This window comes from Octopus sinensis, linkage group LG5 (genome assembly GCF_006345805.1).
Source record: "Octopus sinensis linkage group LG5, ASM634580v1, whole genome shotgun sequence".
Taxonomy (NCBI): domain Eukaryota; kingdom Metazoa; phylum Mollusca; class Cephalopoda; order Octopoda; family Octopodidae; genus Octopus; species Octopus sinensis.
This window is the reverse complement of record NC_043001.1, coordinates 88,913,649-88,935,347: the sequence shown is the minus strand read 5'-3', so window position 1 is coordinate 88,935,347 and position 21,699 is coordinate 88,913,649. Positions and strand designations below refer to the sequence as shown.

General features: G+C 35.6%; 1 protein-coding gene across 1 annotated transcript in view; it reads right to left on the bottom strand.

Annotated features, from left to right (window-relative positions):
- Positions 1-9,977: 9,977 nt before the first annotated feature.
- LOC115212078 (transmembrane protein 72) overlaps positions 9,978-21,699 on the bottom strand; it is a 65,070-nt gene continuing 53,348 nt past the window's right edge. The window contains exons 3-6 of the mRNA XM_029780889.2: positions 18,436-18,507; positions 13,049-13,182; positions 12,050-12,152; positions 9,978-10,312 (exon numbers count right to left, since the gene is read on the bottom strand). Of these exons, the coding sequence (XP_029636749.1) occupies positions 10,207-10,312; positions 12,050-12,152; positions 13,049-13,182; positions 18,436-18,507 (415 nt within the window). The 3' untranslated portion in view covers positions 9,978-10,206. The remainder of the gene's footprint in view (positions 10,313-12,049; positions 12,153-13,048; positions 13,183-18,435; positions 18,508-21,699) is intronic.

Below are 21,699 nucleotides of genomic sequence, written 5' to 3'. Positions count from 1 at the left end.
AATCTATGCGAACATTCCCGAATATTTTAAGATCTATCAAACATTTTATATGCCTTTGAGAATGCTCGTGCTTTAGCATAGCCATATGTAAATTATTTAAATCATCATAGCCTTTATCATTCCAAACATTTTTATCTAAGCCAAAAAGTAAACACGGCCAACAGAATAATTTATTAAGAGCAACACTTCCAGTTAACCATTTTTTCTTTTTATACAAATTAACCTGAAATTCTGAAATTGTCTCCTGAATTTCTTGTTGTAGCTTCGCAAATTAGGTAAATTCGGTGTTGGTCTCCCACCATTTATAATTATTTTCTATCGAAGTCGCTTTTCGAAAAACTATTTCTCAAAATATCGTTTATAACACACATTTCACTCATTTTGGAAAAGGCTGCTCTTATATAAGAACCCATGTGGAAGCGCCGGCGTAAATTGTAAGTCAATTTCAACAAAACGGAAAAATACCCTTAGTTAAATTAATTTAAGATTAATTAGCTATTTCTGAAATAAGAAATATAATATAGATTATATTTTTGTTTTCAAAACACTCCAAAAATATATTAGTGCAAACGGATGTTTTGGATAAAAAAAATTCAAACTTACCGCCAAGCTATTCCAACATTTCAGCTGGCTAACTCAAGAATTATGGGACTGCTCTTGTTCTGGTCAGAAATTTTACGGGTCAAAAGTGGAACCAGGTTAGCAACAATTCTACACTAACAAATAGACAGAAAGGTGTGTCATGCGGTCTTCTCAAAGCATGACATGCCAAAATGAATTTGTCGAATCACTGAGAGAAGGGGTACAAACTACTATGAATGACCATTCCTCCTACCATATCTTTTAAACAAGTCACTAAGAGAGAGAGGAAGGAGGGACAAACTAACAAAAAGAGAGAGAGAGGGTGTCATGTGGTCTTCTCAAAGCATGACACGCCACAATGAATTTATTGAGTCACTAAGAGAGAGAGAGGAAGGAAGGACAAACTAATACAGACAGAGAGGGAGTGTGTGTCATGCGATCTTCTCAAAGCAGAAGTACGAGTCACTGAGAAGGGAAGGGGAGACAAAATATTTCGAAAACAACTGGAAGGATTTTCTTTGAAACAAAGAAGGCATGCAGCGCATACTTTGCATACCTGAGAGTGCACGCCCCTGATATATATATATATGGCCTGCTCGCTTAGCCAGCGGGGTGGGGTCATTTGAAGGTTAAAACAATGCGAAGCGCATTGTGACCAGTGATGTGTAGCAACATCTGATAGCCTGGTCGGTCACATATATATATATATATATATATATATATATATATATATATATATGTAAATCTAACTGTATGTATACATTTTGGTTCATTTTATGTTTGTTTTACAATGCTAGCATGGATTAAACAATATTATTGAAGTATTAATTCTGGGTTTAATCCCACAGCATGATACCTTGGGCAAGAGTCTCCTACTATAGCCCAGGGCAACCTAAGCCTTATGAATGGATGTTAGATGTAAACTGCAGGAAGACTGTTATATATACGTATGTGTGTGTGTTGCCTAGTCCTGATGTCATGTGATAGTTGTAAATGAGAGTCACTCTCTGCAAAAACATGTCCAACCATGGGGAAATATTACCTTGCTTAGAAAAAGATTAGGGTTGGTGACAGAAAAGGGATCCTGCTGTAGGACATCTGTACTGCAACAATTTCATGTGACCCATACAAGCATTGAAAAATTAATGTTAAAACAATGATGCAACAATGATGATGGCACCCTATGTATCCCAATAAGTATGCTTAAAATGCAAAAAAAAAAGATAATAAAACAAACAATAACAACCAGCATTTCAGATATTTTATTATTTTTTATTTATTTTAATTTATTTATTGGAAAAAAGTTTAAAAATTGAACAGAAAATTGTCTTCGTGATGGCAAAAACTAAAAAGATTGGGGTAAAAAAAATCTGAGAAAAGACAATAAAAACTGGTAAAAATAATAAAGTTAACAACCAAATTTTAACCTTTTATACGATGTAAAATAAAGAGGCTTGTTTTTTTCGTTTTCATTTAAAAAAATTTTTTCAACTTCATTTAAAGAATTAGTGTGGAGATTTTGTGGTGGCTTGGAGGAAGAGAAGAGAAAGTTAATATGTCTGTGGAACACTGTAATTAAATGTCAGCTATGAAATACAGACACACACACACATGTATACATGTGTGTGTGTGTGTGTGTATGTATGCATGCTCGTCTGTGTATATATATATATATATGTATATATATATATATATATGCATATACATGTCTGTATGTGTATATATATGTACACACACACACATATATACATACATATATGCATGCACACACACACAAACATATATACAAGCATATATGTATGTGTGTGTGTGTGTGTGTGAATGTGTACATATGTTGTGTATTTATGTCAGAGTGTGGTATAGGACAGATAAAAAGAGAGAAGAGATGAGATTCTTGATCGATGGAAATATCTTGGCTGCAGAGAAGCCACAATAGTATATACTGGGAGAAAGTGGACAACCTTTATCAAATTGGAGGTAAAAAAGAAATCGGAAAAGGGTTTACAATTCATGGAATGAGATGGGGCAATTGGTGGAGGTAAGGCTGACTGGTGACATTTATGTGGATAACACTCAATGAAGAGGATGAATCATCTAGTGAGGAGATTGAGCATAAGTAACCCACTTGAGTGAAGGTGTGTTGTAGTGAAGTCAACACTGAATACATAGCTGAGTGGAGGTGTCATCTAGTGATTTTAACAAATCTGGGTACATACAGCTGAGAAGAGATGTTCTCCAGTAAGATCAACAATGGTGGATAGCCAATCTCCACTTCAGTGGAGGTGTCAACTTGAGTGCATAATCCACAATTGAAAGGAGATGTGGGCTGCTGAGAACCTGCATTTACCAACATCAAAAGTATGAAACTAAAAAAAGTTCACCTTAGTTAGTAGGGAGGATGTAGTAGTTGAAATGATAGTGGGTAAGTCAGAGCTGAGTGTTGAAATGACTGGTGGGTTAGGAATAATTAAAATATGATTAGATCAACTTTTAAACTTAGTGTGGTTAAGATTGCAGCTCTCTTCCACAGATAAGTCATTTAGTAGAATTAAAATGTGTAAATTAGACTGGAGAAGAGGAGAGTGAAACCATTGCTGGTGAATTCAACTTAAAGGAGGAAGTATTAAGCTTTGAAACATATGAAGTTACAGTGGAATGATGTACATAGAGTACACAACCAACAAGGTTAGGTGCATTAGCAGTAGTGCGTAGAACAACAAGAGGTTCATGAACTACACAATAGTGTAGAAAAGTATGTTATTGCTGCAGCTAAATACACCACTGATAAAACAAGGAACATCATCACTACCACTAGGTACATCACCAGTACAGCTAGGGAAACCACCAATACAACTAGGTTTGCTGAATAGGTTTCAGAAGACAATAGGATATATTGTGGGGATGTGTTTAGTTGAGAAGATAATTAGCTTCTGATTCTGTTAAGGATATAAGATTTGTATGATAAAATAAATATCTCATAATTACAATAGAGATTATCCTCCAATGTGTGTATGCATGCTTGTATGCATAAATGAGGGGATCCATGCACATGCTTGTGTATGTGTGTGTGTGTATAAGTATGTATGTAAATATGTGCATCTATGAATGTGTGTGAGTATCTGAGTAAGATGGAAGTGAAAATGGAATAGAAATAGAGCAGAAAATCTGCAGCCCTACAGCAGCCAAAAGAGTAAAGAAATTAGATATATAGAGAGATACACTGATGAAGGAATTGCAGCTTCTACACAGGAGCAGATGTGGAAATAAGATGCAGTGGACAGCAGAGCAGCATGGCAGTAAATACATAAAGTAAAAATGAAGCAAAGCTGAAACAAACAATTTAGAGACATACTGGAAATAGAGCAGAGATGCAGAAGAGACATACAAGAAATGGAGCAGAAATGCAGTAGAGGTAAAATAGAAATGGAGCAGAGTTGCAGTAGAGGCAGATTGGTAAAAGATAGTTAAAAAATACAGTGTCTTTGTAAATATAAACTGTTAGAGGCACATGGGAAAAAAGGGGAGGGGAAACACAAATATATATACACATACATATGTCAGAATGTGTGTATGTATATAAATATATCAAAGTGTGAATGCCCATATATATATATATAAATATATATATATATATAATATATATATATATATATATATATTTGCAGGTTTGTGTGTGCATGTGTGTATGTATATATATATATATATATATATATATATATATGTGTGTGTGTGTGTATATATACACACATACATGTTTGTGTGCGTATGTAAAAAATTTATAATATATGTATATATGTGCATAGAAATTATATACACCAGCTCACATACACACACACACTATTACATCTTTACACATGTAAGCATGCACCCACCCACACATACATATTTATGTTCATATAGTTTTTTTTTACTATTTTTGTTTTTATATATAAAAAAACAATAAAAGAGAAATCAACAAAAACAATGTGTGTGTTTGTGTGTACGCATGCACATGCGCGTGTATGTGCATACACTGTAACTTACTAAGTAGCAGAATGCTCCTTGTATCAGAAAATATCTAGATTTGCTGAAAAATGATTTAGGTGTTTATAAACCTCTTCAGAGAGAATACAGCTAGAGAGAGAGAGAGAGAGAGAGAGAGATAGAGATAGAGAGAGAGAGAGAGAGAGAGAGTGTGTGTGTGTGTGTGTGTGTGTGTGTGTGTGTGTGTGTGTGTGTGGCAGAACATATATATATGTTCTGAATGTACTGAAGAGGAAAGAGGCCCGGAAGTTTTAAAGTTGGGATCTACTAAATTGTTGGATACACATTTGTCTGTAAGGATCATAGTCATTTGAGAGCAATTTTATTTTATATACTTACATAGAAGCATATGAGAGAGAGAGAGAGAGAGAGAGAGAGAGAGAGAGAGAGAGAGAGAGAGAGAGAGAATATATGTGCATAAGCATACACACAAAATGTGTATCTACATATACAAATATATAGGTATACATACATGCATAAATATATACCACATGTTTTTATATGTGTGTGTGAATGCGTGTGTATGTATGTTTGTGTGTGTGTGTGTGTGTGTGTGTGTGGTGTGTATATATATATATATATATATATATATATACATATATATATATATATATATACATATATATATATACATATATATATATATACATATATATATATATATATATTATATACATATATATATATATACATATATATATATATACATATATATATATATACATATATATATAATATACATACATATATACATATACATACACACACACATTTATGCATACATATAAATATATACATGTATATGCATACTTTATAAACTTAGAAATAGCAATATATGTTTGTGTCAATGTGTGTATATATACATACACATACATACATAATACATGATGATGATGGCTATTCAGTTGTGACCGAGGAAGACCATCACTGACCATTGCCTGTGCAAAATGCCAGCAATGCCCATGCATGAGGTTACTGCACTGCGGTTTTCTTCACTGTGTTCATACCAGCGGTTTCCATGCTCACCACAGCACCTTCCTTGTTGACTGGGCATCAGAAAGTTGCCTCGCTGGTGACTGCACAACCTAAAATTTTAGGTCCAATAAGACTTGCACAGTACCTCACAGATCTTCTCAACCCTACTGACATGATCCAGAGACAAGCCAGGGCAACATATCCAGGGACAATATGGGTTGCTGGCTCAGGAATGTGGGAGCGCCATAATCTCATATTCATATATATATATATATATACATACACACACACACATTATACATGCATATGTATATATATAAATAATATATGTGCATATGCATGTGTGCATATACATACACATTACACACACACACAATACATAAATATACATAATATGTATATATGAACATAAATGTGTGTGTAGTGTGTGTGTGTATACATATATATATATAACACATATGTATATACATATACATACACACATGTACAGTACACAGATCTAAGATAATGTTAATATATACACACACACATATATATATATATATATATATATATATATATATATTAAAATATATAAATACATTACACAAAGAATAATTCATTTTTGTTATTTATCTTCAATATGGAAAGAGAGGGTGAGAAAGAGACAGAAAGTGGGCAGTAAGGGTTCCAATAAATAACAAAGGGTACAGAATGTAAGGGATCACAAACAGGCCTAGTTTGTTTGGGTACAACTTTTCAAAAGAGTAAGGCAGATGATGTTAGTTAAGGATAGTTAGTCAGGAAAGGGATCATGACTCCAGTAAAACAGACTGGTGTAAATGATGAAGAAAGCATTGAAATTTAGGGTAAAAAAAACCAAAAAAAATATATATACAACAATTTTTATAAAAGAAAATATTTATGAAATGTTGGAGAAGTAGAAAAAAATATAAATAATAAATAACGATGATTTCCGTATGTAAAGTTGGCACATGGTCCACACATTCTGAAAGGACTAGGATTGACTGATTTGATTCTCTCAATATTATTGGTACTTATTTTAATGAGTCTTATTGAGTCCAGATAGATAAAAGGCAAACAATTCTAGCAGGATTTCTATACACAATGTAACTAAATGCTACAATGCATTTAATCAGGTACTGTGCTATTGCTACTATCCAATATCCAAATAATAATATTAATTATAATAATCCTTTCTATTATTGACACTAAGTCTAAAATTTTGGTGGAAAGGGGCTACTTAATTACATGATGGTCTTATTACTGCAATGGTCTTATCAACCCAGAAAGGATGGAAGAATAAGTCAACATTGGCAGCATCTGAACTCAGAATATGAAGCCAGAAAGTAATGCTGCTAAGCATTTTGTCTTATGGGCTAACAATTTTGCCAGTTTGTTGTCTGAATAATAGCAATTATTTCAAATTTTAACACAAGGCTAGAAATTTTAAGGGGAGAGGATAAGTTTATTACATCAACCCCAGATGTGATTTTGCAGTGGATTGCAAGCAAATGATACTGTCTGTTTACAATTGGTGAAATACAAACTCACATATATATATTTAAATGTCACAAAATGTAAATTTAATTATAGGCCCTAATAATATAGTATAAGAGTTAAATATAATTGACTATACTAATGGGGATTAACAGGGCTTATACATTAGGAATGTAACACAATGAAATTCAAAGTGTGTACATTTATTTGATAAAGTCTTAAGAAACTTAGTTTCAAAAGAGTGTTGTGGAATGAAAGAAAACAAGGTGTGAAAGTACTACAAAACAATTTCATTGATGAAGCAGACACTACCAGATGTACTAATGGAGAAAATCAAATTTTCAGAAGTATTTTAGATCAACTCAACTGAAAAGTCTAGCAATTTCAAAGAAGTCTCACATTTGAAATTACTGAAAGAGTCAATTGCAGTCATTGAATGAAGTTTGAGAAAAAAACTTTGTTAGAGGGAACATTAGTTGTTGCTTAGCACCATGCTACCCCTAACTGAGCAGGCCTAAAGTAGAAGACACTTGAATAATAATCATTCTGTCTTTTTTTTTCATAGTGTATCTAGGAGGACATTAGCTAATGTGTTGTTAGAGCTAGTATTTAGGCATGGACAAAAATTACATTGTATGTACAAGAGGAAAGAATTGTTACAATTTAAAAGTGTCAAGCTAAAAGGATTCAAGGAAGAAAGTACTTTCTTGGTATCTTTTTTTAAAAGAAGGAATCAAAGAATTTTAAAATACATTAACTGACATTATATAACTTTAACTCTTTTGATACAAACCCACCTCTTGTTTTAGGACACAAACTTTCTGTTTAAAAGTGACCTAAATTAAAACCTTCCATCAAAATTTATCTTTCAAACACAGCTTAATAATGGTTTCAAATTTTGGCACGGCTCCAGCTATTGTATGGACAGGGGATTAGTCAATTACATTGACCCCACTGTCCAACTGGTACTTATTTTATCAACCCTAAAAGGATGAAAAGCAAAGCTGACCTAGGCAATTTGACCTCAGAATGTAACGAAGTTAATGAAATGTCACTAGGCATTTTATCCAGTGCTTTAATGATGACAACCACTTAACTAAATTCCTATTTTAAAAAATAATTAAAACCAAAACATGACAACAAAATGGTTAATTACTATCAAAGATATTGGTTCTGATGAATTTTCTGTGAAATATTTCCTTGTCAGCATTTTACTATTTTGTTTCTAAAATACTTCAAGCATACTTCTTTACCCACTGTTGTTGATGGGTCTTCCCTGCTACTATAAATATGTATGTATGTATTCTCAAGCAATATCTACATTACAAAGAATATTGTTTAGTGATAATATATGGCACAAATAACAACAATAACATTCTGACCAACCATATGCTGTAATCAGTAATATACTGTTTGATGATAATGAAAAATATACCTGGTCTATTACTTATATTCAGTATGCTTTTATTTGTAACTTATGTAACTTATTTGGACAAACTGATACTATATATATATATATATATATATATATAGTATAATCTTATTCACTGGGTGTGTGTATGCATATATATATATTACATAAAGGCAGAAATATATTATTTATTTACGCGCCCTTTTCAAGCCTAGCTAGGCTCATGGGCCTGGTTTCCCGGTTTCTGTGGCGTATGTGTTTCCCCTAGCTGGACAGGATGCTAGTGCATTGCAGCATTACTCTGGAAACAGAAAGAGGGAGTGAGAGAAAGTTGGGGCGAAAGAGTACAACAGGGGTCGCCACCACCCCCTGCCAGAGCCTCGTGGAGCTTTAGGTGTTTTCACTCAATAAACACACACAATAAACGCGGTCTGGGAATCGAAACTGCGATCCTCCGACCGCGAGTCTGCTGCCCTAACCACTAGGCCATTGTGCCTCTGCAAAGGCAGAAATATATATGTCACCAAAGTGACAAAGGGCACAAATCAGCACCAGTATTGCTAGAAATAAGAGTCAAAACAAGTCAATAGCCACAGAAAGCACTATCTTAATGACTGACAAGGGAGGAAGGCTACATATAGCCAGATCATCGATGATTTCACATTTTGATGCTTACACATCTTAATGCTCATCAGGGCTCTTACCACACCAGTGAATAAAATTGTACTATATATATATATACACACATACACATAACAGTTAACACAGTAAGTAGAATTATTTTGAACACTGTATAACATGATAATCAAGAATGCAAAAGGTTAAGAATAGTTATTTCAGGCTTTCATATACTAAGCTCACAAAACACCAAATTTCAATCAAATAGGAAAGGGAGTCAATATTGATGGTAATAACCAACTACATCATCATCTAAAAATGAACGGGTAAATAAATAATTAAATAAATGTGTGATATTTGATAAAGTATAGAGGAAAAACAAACTAATTAGAAAGAAAAAAAGAGAAAATGAAAGTAAGAGAGAAAGGCAGAAGAAAAAGGAGAAATAAAGAGATCACGAGAGGATATTATATATATATATATATATATATATATATATATATATATATAGCGAGAGAGAGAGAGAGAGAGAGAGAGGAGAGAGAGAGAGAAGAGAAAGATATATATATAACCAGCTATATGTATCTGTGTACATACACACACACATATATACATGAATATACATGTATACATATATACATAAATATATGTGCGTATATACATATATACACATGAATAAATAAATACATACATATTCACGTATACACATACATAGTTGTGTGCGTATATATACATGTGTGTGTGTGTGTGTGTGTATGCATGTGTATATATGTGTGCATATGTACATGTTATATATATATATATAAACACACATGTATTTATTTACGCAGCTATATGTGTATGTGTGTATATATATATATATATTTTCTATACATATACATATCTATGGATCTGCACACACATACACAAGCATACACACACACACACATTTACGATGAAAGACAGAAATATTGTGTTGCCTGTCCCCTGTTTCTCCCATTACAAAAGTGGACACGGCACACCAACCACTATTATTTGTGGTTAAATTTCAATCATTGACTGACTGAAGCCATCTGTACCCTAGGACCACTTCCATGACAAAGTAAGGAGTGGAGTGGCTACACTTGGATGATTTCATTCTGGTCAGCTATGTTCAACATGATGGTGTTGGGCCCAGGAGGGTTAATGATATTGTCTTCCAATACATCATGGATTTCTGGAAACCTGTAGAAATAGAAAGAATCTGGATGAGGTGACTGTTGTGAGAGCGAAAGAGATATATAGATAGAGAAAGAAAGAGCAGTGTTGTCAAGGTTGAGTACTAGTGGTAGTGGCAGTTGAGGGATAGTGATGGTAGTGGTGGTGGTTGTGTTGTTATTCTTAAACTCAGATGTGCCATAACCAAGAACTATGGTCAAAGGCATATTCACCATGAAAATCCTATCTTTGGCAATGTATATCGATGTCAGTTTAAAAATAAACAAGCATGTCATTGAAATATCAAAGCTATGAGATATTGCATGATTAATTCAAAACAATATGAATAAATAAACATTACATTTGATAGAGTTATCTGATCACTAAAGGATTAAACGTAGCAATACAAACATAAGAAACCACCTTCTTTTTTTTTGATGATGGTAGAGAATAATCTAAAGAAAATTTGATTGTTAGTTTTAACAGAATAAGGTAAGTGCATAAAGGATTCTCATTAGCTTAATGGCCATGGGAGGAGGAGGAGGAGGAGAGAGAGAGAGAGAGAGAGAGAGAGAGAGAGAGAGAGAGAGAGAGAGAGAGAGAGAGAGAGAGAGAGAGAGAGAGAGAGAGAGAGAGAGAGAGAGAGAGAGAGAGAGAGAGAGAGAGAGAGAGAGAGAGAGAGAGATTGTTAAATAAGGTCACACTTGAAAGGGAGATAATGCATGAGAATTGGTAAAACTTATTTTCAGAAACAAAAAGTCACAATTTTTCTGATTCATTGCTATTTGTTGGTCCTGCTTTTGGATGTTATTTTTATATTGTATTGTCTCTCACTTTCAAAAGAAAATCCATACTGTCTTTAAAAGAGAGATTACACAAATCAAGAATAATCAGGAACCAAGGAAGAATGGTAGTAAAACCAACCTAACCCTCTCTATATTGTTTTAACTACAAAAGAAGTCAGGAAACTTCCTTGCAGTCTTTTAACCCTTTGGCATTTAAACCAGCCGTATCTCACCCAAATATTCTACTTGTTTTATGTTTAAAACAGCCAGATCCAGTCTCCCATCACCTTACACTATCAAAGCTAGCAATAGCAGGAGATGATTTTTAAAATGAGAATATCTGAAATAAATTTGAGTGCTTTCACAAATGAGAATACTAAAAATGAACCCAATCACTCTCAAAAATCCTTGTACCAGATTGATCTCAAAATCTAATCAGTTCCTGCCAGTCATGAGGCCAAACATCCCTGAAAGTTTCATCCAATTCCACCCAGCGGTTCTTGAGATATCTTGTCCAGGGATAAATAAACAAACAAACACAACGGAAAACAATACTTCCGCTGTCGCTAAAGCAGAGGTAATAAATAAGCATAAAGAAATCGCTAACCGCTACATACATGATTCCTGTATGTAAAGTTGGCACATGGTCCACACATTCTGAGAGGACCAGGATTGACTGAGCTCATCATCATCATCGTTTAATGTCTGCTTTCCATGCTGGCATGGGTTGGACGGTTTGACTGAGGACTGGTGAGCTAGAGGCTGCACCAGGCTCAATCTGATCTGGCAAAGTTTCTACAGCCTGACGCCCTTCCTAACACCAACCACTCCAAGAGTGTAGTGGGTGCTTTTTTCATGCCATTATTAAGTGGGCCAGTCAGGTGGTTCTGGCAACAACCATGCTCAAAAGGTATTATAAAATTAACTGATCTCCAAAGAGAATTGGAAAAATAAAACAAAAATAAAAACCCCAATTTACCTGTCATATGTGTCAGTCTCTTCAGTTTTCTCAGACTCTCGTACAGGCCAAGTTTCAAATGTTCTTGTAATGTATAAAATGGCACATATAAGAAGCATAACACCTAGCAAAGAAAAGAATAGAAAAATGTAAAAATAACGTTTTAAATTTTGGCACAAGGCTTGTCATTTTAAGGTGTGGGGCAAGTGTATACCATTGATTCTGACACTTGATTTTTTTATTGTATTTTATTGACCCTAAAAGGATGAAAGGCAAAGTTGACTCAAGCAACGTTAAGAACTGGAAGAAATAACACAAGGCATTTTCCCCAAAACTTAAATGATTCTGCCAGCTCACCACTTAATAATAATTTATATCACTCTCTTTCCCACCTCTATGGTACCTTCTAGTTTCTTATCTCTCCCCACAACCTCTGATACCTGCCAACTTTTCTCTCTCTTCACAGTATTTTCACAGAATCCCTGTCTAAGATGCTTTCCTTGCATTTATACCCACTTCCCATGCCTATGTACCATCCAGGCTCTCTTTCGACCACTGCTTTCATTGCATTCATCCAACCCTCCTCTGTTCTCTGCCTTATTTCTCTCACTCTACTCTCCCCACAGCTTCTCTTAACTCTCTCTCACCAACCTCCATTAACTCCAAAACTTATTCTTTCTTCTACTGACTCTCTTTGGATTCTTTATCACCTTCATCTATTTCTCTCTTTTATGTTACTTTCCTCTCCCGTATTCAGCATATACTTTCCTTATAATATACAATAGCAGTGGATCTCTTCTACACAACCAACATCACTCTAGTTTCTCTGTCTCTCTTTTTCTTACCAACACCTGACACTAATCCTTTCTTCCATTTGTCTGTCCCTTACCTACTCACCCAATCAAACAGTGTATAGACTGTCATTCTCATAACTACATATCTGTTACTCAACAGTAGATAAAACAAAAGTTAAAGTAGAAGGAATAAAAGAAAAACTGCAGTAAGAATAAAGAGACTTACCTGCTAAAATACCAAGATAAGGATTTTGTAAATGTAAAAAACTGGGCCAGCAAAGAAGAATGTAAAAGATTCCTTTTTTCCATGTGTCAATCCACAAAACATACTGCCAAAGTTTCATACATGTGGAATCATCACTGAAAGAGACAAATATATAAAAGTTGAAAAATGGCAACAAAATCTCACTAAAAGCAATGCACGAAACTCACGGACCTTGAGTTACTTTGTTGCTTCTGCTAAATATTAATATATACATCCATACACACATATCCAGCGTGTCCATTTTTAGGATGGAAAGAAATGGGGTGAGATTTGGTTACTATTTCTAGTAGGCCGTGTGACCATGCTGAGGTTCTCTTATTGGCTCGATAAGTACTAGTAACGTAGTGTGGTTAATGTCATCGACTGTATTACTAACTTCCTACAAAGTTTATAGCGTCTCTAAAGTGAGTACAACAAAAACAATAATTTCTTAGATAATTTTTTAAAAAGACGTAAGAGAAGGGAAAAGAACGTTGCAATTTTTCTCACTTATTCCCACTTAATTTATATCACATGCGAGACCATTTCCTTGTTTAATCAAATAAGTAGTCTACCCTTGTATACTTGTCATTTAGAGTTACCGCCCCTGTCTTCAGGCTGGCTTGCCAAAGTAATACTTGAGTACTCGTTACAACTTTAATAGATTTATACTGTATCTAATCTAATCATATTTTTCCATTGTCGACCGGAGGAAAAATGCAGGCTAAAATGTTGTGTGTTACTTGAACCAGTCAGTTTGTTGCTACTGTCTATTAAACTTTAATGACAATCCAGCGAAATGCATGACTCCTTTTTATTCTAAACACACTATGCATAGATGTTGTGTTCAAAGCTTTTGCAGGATTATAGAGTATCTTTGTACCATACATTGCCATATTTTACTACCGCCAAACAAATACCAAACCGTTCTGGAAATTCTGTCTGAAAATATACTAGCGACTTCTCTCTGACGGAGAAATACGAGGCAAAACGGTAGTGATGAGAAGCAACAGTTGTAAGGTTCATGAATTGGACCGCTGGCAATATTGTTATAAGTTCGTATATTATTAGTCACTGTATTGCTCTCGTGATGAATGCACTTGTTACAGTTTATCTAATTATACAAAACAAAAACAAACTTCTATGCTTTTTTGTATCTTAAGAACATATTAGTTGCTACAAATACACCAATCCAGCCACATCAGCAAGAAAAATAAAATGGATATAAAATAGTAATGAGGAAATGGCTTTTTTTAATATACTCTTACTCTTATACTTGTTTCAGTCATTCGACTGTGGCCATGCTGGAGTACCGCCTTTAGTCGAGCAAATCGACCCCAGGATTTATTCATTGTAAGACTAATACTTATTCTATCGTTCTCTTTTGCCGAACCGCTAAGTTACGGGAACGTAAACACACCACCATCGGTTGTCAAGCGATGTTGGGGGGACAAACACACACACATATATACGACTGGCTTCTTTCAGTTTCCATCTACCAAATCTACTCACAAGGCTTTGGTTGACCTAAGGCTATAGTAGAAGACACTTGCCCAAGGTGTCACAAAGTGGGAGTGAACCCGGAACCACGTGGTTGGTAAGCAAGCTACTTGCCACACAGCCACTCCTACACCTTACCAAGAAATGTAACAACTTTTTTCGAGAACATCACGGGCCCTTGTGATTTATTACTATTATGAATGTCCTGTCATCAAGGACTCTGTATTCACTTGTGCAAATTTCTATCAAAGATGTTTGTTAACTCTCCAATGACTTCTTCCACTTTATGACACTTTTGTCTTAATATCTAACACACACACGTCTCAAAGTATGCTGATCTAAAATCACCTGACTGTTGATTACAATAGAATGTACACAATATTCATGTATTTCTCACATAAATAGAATGATTTTATTTACTTTTATTGAATAAAAGTAATTAAAACGAGAAGTTAGTAAAAGCATAATTAAACAAGTAGAGTGACATTCCATGTATATATACTCTACCTACCATTCCATGTACACCTCCACACCTTCACTTCCCATTCCTTTTAGAAATATTTGACCCAATATTGACCCAAAAGCTAATTAATGAAAACAAAAGAGATTTTTCTTTCCACATGCAATCAGTTTTTAAAAGTAGTAATTGTTATACGTAATACAGCAGCCAATGTCTAAAGATATAATGTTGCTGTGTGTCTATATGTGACTGAACATAATACTTTTTTTTAAATTTTTCTGGTCTTATGCATTGTTAACCAAAACTTCACCCACCACATAGAAATAATATAAAAAAAAAGTAAAATTTCACAAGAGAAAAATACTTATTGGCCTTCCTCAGATACCAAGCAGGATATTTTAATAGTTAATCAAGGAAAGGAACATGACAAAACAGTGCTACATAATCTTTTAATGATTTGATAGGATAGATAGCTTACTTTCATGAAGACAGTTTTCAATACCACAGGTACAAGCATGGCTGTGTGGTAAGAAGTTTACTTCTCAACCACACAGTTCTGAGTACAGTCCCACTGTGTGGCAGCTTAGGCTACTGTCTTCTAATAAAGGCCCAGTTAAAATCTTATGAGTGGATGTGGTAGATGAAACTGAAAGAAGCCTGTCATATATATAGATACATGTGTGTTACTGTCTTCTTGCCTAAACAATGTTTGATAGTTGTAAATAAATGTCACTGTTATGCGAGCAGACTTCTTTGTTCCTAATCTTCCATGAAAACATGTCTGATTATGGAGAAAAATTGCCTTACATGGAAACTTGTGAGGGTCGGTCATAAAAAGGGCACCTGACCATAGAAAATTTGCCTCAACAAAAATTCTGTCCGACCCATGTGAGCATGGAAAAGTGGATATGATGATGATGATGAAATACAATATTAATCAAAATTAATCAATCAATGACTGATCATTTTTTTGTCATTTTCTGCTTTAAATGAATTAAATAAGGGTTTCTTACATAAGCACAAACCCAAAGAATTTCAAAGAAGATAAAATAGTTTATTCAAACAACTTCAGTTCTTGACTCACACTTATTTTATCAACCCCAGAAATATGAAATGTCAAAAGAACCCTGATGACAATTGAACTCTGAATTTAAAGAAGGATAACTAAATACTGCAAGAGACTTTCTTTGGTGCTGATAATTATTTTATTTCTTTATTGCCCACAAGGGGCTAAACATAGAGGGGACAAACAAGGACAGACAAAGGGATTAAGTCGATTGGGTTGTATAGTTGGCATCCAAGGTTATACATATTTATTTCTAGTTATAGTCCATGTATTAAATGTTAACACTAATTGACTTAGCTGTCTGTTCATTTGATCATCATTGTCATCACCAGAACAATGACAATGGAATAAATATTAACTAACTTAAAATCAGGTGAGGGTTGGCAATAAAGAGAGGATCCAGTTATAGAAAATCAGCCTCAGTTCTGTCTGACCCATGCAGTATTTACTCCAGACCCGACATATTTTACAGAAGACTGGAAGTTCAAAACCACTTGTATGATGGAGACACCTGCTTACAACTGTCATGCAATCTCATGATAAGGAAACACACACAGTGGTTTCTTTCATATTCCATCTACAAAATCCACTTACAAGGCTTTGGTCAGCTCAGGGCTAAAGTTGAAGATACTTTCCCCAAAGTACCACACCATGTGACTGAATCTGAAACCATGTGGTTGAGAAGCATACTTAACTATGTAGTCATATTATTTATACTTATAATTTTATTAACTCACCGTGCCAGAATTAATTTTGCTAACTGGTATACTTCTACTCAGGTGTATTGAAGACTAAAGGCATTTATACTAAACTGTTGTATTTTGGTTAAAGTGTGCTGTGGAATGTTGATGATATGGAATGGTGCCATGTAGTGTAGTGGTGGTGTTGCTATTGCTGTTTTTCCCATACCAACTTGCCACCTTCATCATCATCATCATCATTTAATGTCTGTTTTCCATGCTGGCATGGGTTGGACAGTTTGACAAGCTGAAGCTGTTCAGGCTCCATGTCTGTTTAGGTATGGCTTCTGCAGCTGGATGCTCTTCCTAATGCCAGTCACTTTATAAAGTGTACTGGCTGCTTTTATGCAGCACCGGTACGGGTGCTTTTTACATGGCACCAGTACCTTCATACCCGCAAGATTAGATATGCTCAGCTGAAGAGGGTTGCAAGGAACGAGCCTGTATGCAAGGGCAACCATGCTTCTACTTAGCTTGACATGTCTACAACCTTTGCTTGAAGTCAACCACATAACTATACCTAGGCTATTTGTTGTTTGACAGAGATCAGGATATTATTATCTTGCCTGGAAACAGATGAAGGCTGGCAAGAAGAAAGGCATCCAACCAATGTAAATTTGCCTTAACAAAATTCAAATATAAAAAAAAAAATGGAAGTTAAGATGATGATGTTGCTGGCAAGATGGGTGCTATTTAAGTGTTGTGGAACCAAAGTTTCTAATTGATTCAAATAAGACTGGAGTACAGTGGTTAGACCATTGGGCTCACAAACAATCATGAGGTAGTGAGTTTGATTCCCAGATTGGGCTGTGTGTTTTGTTCTTGGGCAAGACAATTTAGCTAATGTTGCTCCAGTCCGAAATTTCAAGTTCTGTAAGTGTTGTTCGAGTATACTACATACGCTCAGTGACCCAAAAAGGTAGTTTATTAGATATTTTGTGTTGCTTTTTTAAGGTTGCTTGGAGTATCTTGTTATCATACAAGTAAATAGAGAACTGTAATGTAGTATTATTGCTGTGCAGCTCCAGGTTTGCCCTGACTAAACAAATTTATGATCAAAAGCACTCCAGCAATGACATTTCCATCTATGATCATAAATATTTGACACTCTCCAACTATAACATTCCTACCTTGGACTAAACTATCTAGCATGTGCTTTTTAAAAGATGATAGGGTGTGATAGAAGGGAGATTTGACTGTTACTTCTTAAGGATTGAGCAACCATGTAGAGGCTCCTTCCACCTGTGTGTGATGCAGGGTAGTGTAGTGTGTGCATGTGTGTGTGTGTGTGTGTGTGTGCGATGTACTGTACTGTATGGTATTTGGTGTACATTAGTATGAAAAAATGTACTTTCTGAGCATATATATTTCTGAGTGTGTGTGTATGTGGTGTTTATGCATTTATGGTTATGCTTATGTGATCCTAAGTCTGTTACATTTGTTACTGTGTGCCTCCATGGTTGTGTGTATGCATGTGTGTACATGTGTGATAGAGAGAAATATAGTAACACTAGGAGTATGGTAAGCACAGAAGACTGTGATAATCAGAGTAGAGTGTGAGAGTGAGTTGGACAGTAGGGAGACAGAGACAATGACCACTTACCTGATGCAGAGAGACAGCCAAATGTCAATCAGAAATACAATCTCGAGGAAAAGAAGGATGAGTGCTGTGATGCTGTAGATGAAAGAATAACAAAGATGGATTAAAACAGTGAAGGATTAGCTTAGTGAAAAGTTAACATAGTGGAAGGTTAACATATATTTTTTTACTACTCACAAGGGGCTAAACACAGAGGGGACAAACAAGGACAGACAAACAGATTAAGTCGATTACATCGACCCCAGTGCGTAACTGGTGCTTAATTTATCGACCCCAAAAGGATGAAAGGCAAAGTCGACCTCGGTGGAATTTGAACTCAGAACGTAATGGCAGATGAAATACGGCTACGCATTTCGCCCAGCATGCTAACGTTTCTGCCAGGAGTTAACATAATGAAGGGTTAACAGTGAAAGGTTAACACCACGAAGGACTAAAGGATTAACACAGTGAAGGGGTTAATATAGTGAAAGGTTAACACAGTGAAGGGTTAACACACTTCACCACCACCACCACCACTACCACCACTGCCACCACAACCACCCTGCACCACACTATTATCACCTTTACATGCAGTCCCATGTGAACGTTACAAATGGATTAAATATAAACAATCTACATAACTTGCAGAACCAGAATCAGATCATGTAGACAGACTGCCACACCTACAACACCACTAATAAAATGATACAGATGTGTGTGTATGTGTGTGTGTATCTGAGTGTGGGATTCTGTAGCAAATGAGTATGTGTATGGAAGTGTAAGAAAGTGTGTGCGTCTGCAGTTATGGGAAAGAGTATGTACCTTTGTGTGTACAGATGTGTGTGTGTGAAAAATACAGGGTGTTAGACAGTGATAGGGTATGATAATAGCAGGACAAAAATATAAACTGTATATATATATATATATATATATATATATATATTCATTTTACTTCACTATAAATAAGTATGGTGCAGTAGGCACAGTCCACATACATGTAAACAGGTACCATGTAAAGGTACAGTCTATACAGTCTACCTTAATGTAAACAGATGGTTGTGGTGGCTGTTGTTTAGTCACAAGTGAGTTTTGATTGAGATGATTTATGATCAAAGGTTTTCAATTACTACTGTCCAGTCATTTTTTTTCAGGCATACTGTATCTGATGGACTCACCTGTCAAAGATGATGTATGAGCATTCAGCTTTTTTGCTGAATGGCCTGCACAAATAATTTGTTTATAATGATCAAATGTGTATGCTGTTCATCAGCTCACTCCCTCCATCAAATCAACATTGCCAGAATTGGTGCACAGTGTGCCACGCATCAGGTGTCGAAGTAATTGCAGAGCAACATGAGATGAAGTTTTTTGCTCATGAACTTAAAGCCTCACTTGGTCTAGCAACTGAAATCATGATCATGAGTACAACACTCTATCCACTAGGCTCTATGTCCTCACTCTACCTAGGACTACATAATCCAATGTACTATTACTTTCAAGGTGTATGAGCAAAATCCTGATATTTCTAAAGGTTGGCCAACTACTTAAGGGCTTCCTCTTTGGTTTGTTGTAAATGGGTTTTATGTGATGGTACAACCCAACTGGGTGGAGGCACATGGCCTAGTGGTGAGAGCAGCAGACTTGCAGTCAAGGGATCGCGGGTTTGAATCTCAGACCGGGCGATGTGTGTGTTTATGAGCGAAACACCTAAGCTCCATGCGGTTCCGACAGAAGGTAATGGCGAAATTCTGCTGACTCTTTCGCCACAACTTTCTCTCACTCTTTCCTCCTGAATCTTGCAGCTCACCTGCAACGGACCGGCATCCCGTCCAGGTGGGGAACCTATATGGCAAGGAAACTGGGAAACTGGCCCTTATGAGCGAGGCGTGGCTCGAGAAGGAATGAACAATCCAAGCAGATGCAAGCAGAGGGAGCACTATATAACTCATGAATGTTTTCTTGTCTTGCAATGCTAAGATGAAACCAAACCTTGTATGTGACATAGCTAGAGCTAGGATAAACTCTCTTCTGTCCAACATGTTAATGGATATTTGAAAGAATCAGTATCTTACATGTATGAGATAGATACATATAGATTGATTGACTGAGCAATACACTAACATATTTAACTCTTTGGCATTTAAACTGACCATATCCAGCCAAACTATTCCATTTGTTTTATGTCCAAACTGGCTAAATATAGCCTCTCACACCTACCTTACAATTTTATACTAAAAGTAAACAATCTCATCTCAAAATTACAAGATGATGCATGATTAATTCAAAACAATGTGAATAAATAAGCATTATATTTAACAAACTAAACTGACTACCAAAGGGTCAACATAACTTCCTGTTTCCTCACCACTAGCAAAAGGGATCAAGTAAAAGACCTATAGAAAATATTTTAAATACAAGTGAAGCACCTTCAAACCTTTAGCATTTTAACTGGTCATATCCGGCCAAAATATTCTATCTGCTTTATGTTCAAACTGGCCAGATCTGGGCTCTCATACCTACCCTACAGTGTCATTCTAAAAATAAACAATCACATCACAGAAATTTTAGAGTTATGAGATGATGCATGATTAATTCAAAGCAATATGAATAAATAAGTATTATATTTGACAGGGTAACCTGAATGCTAAAGGGTTTAAAACAAGTAAAGCAAGAGACTGGTACCTGGCTTTTAGATAGGGGTGAGGGTGAAAAAAACATCTTAACTTATAAGAGCATGGCTGTGTGGTTAAGAAGTTCAGGTTGAAACCACATGATTTCAGGTTCAGTTCCACTGTGTTGTGAAGGTGCATGGCTTAGTGGTTAGGAGCATTCGGCTCATGATCGTAAGGTCGTGAGTTCAATTCCCAGTGGCACATTGTTTCCTTGAGCAAGGCACTTTATTTCATGTTGCTCCAGTCCACTCAGCTGGCAAAAATGAGCAGTACCTGCATTTCAAAGGGCCAGCCTTGTCACACTTTGTGTCACGCTGAATCTCCCCGAGAACTACGTTAAGGGTACACGTGTTTGTGGAGTGCTCAGCCACTTGCACGTTAACTTCATGAGCAAGCTGTTCCGTTAATCATATCAGCAGGGACCCTCGTCGTCACAACTGACGGAGTGCTCCTCCACCGTGTGACACATTGGGTAAATGTCTTGTACTATGGCCCAGGATCAATCTGTGTCTTGTGGGTGAATCTGGTTGACAGAAGCCACAAGAAGCCCACCATATGATTGTGTGTGAATGCTGATAGTCTAAGTTTGTTGCTTGAGCAAAACATTAATAATGTT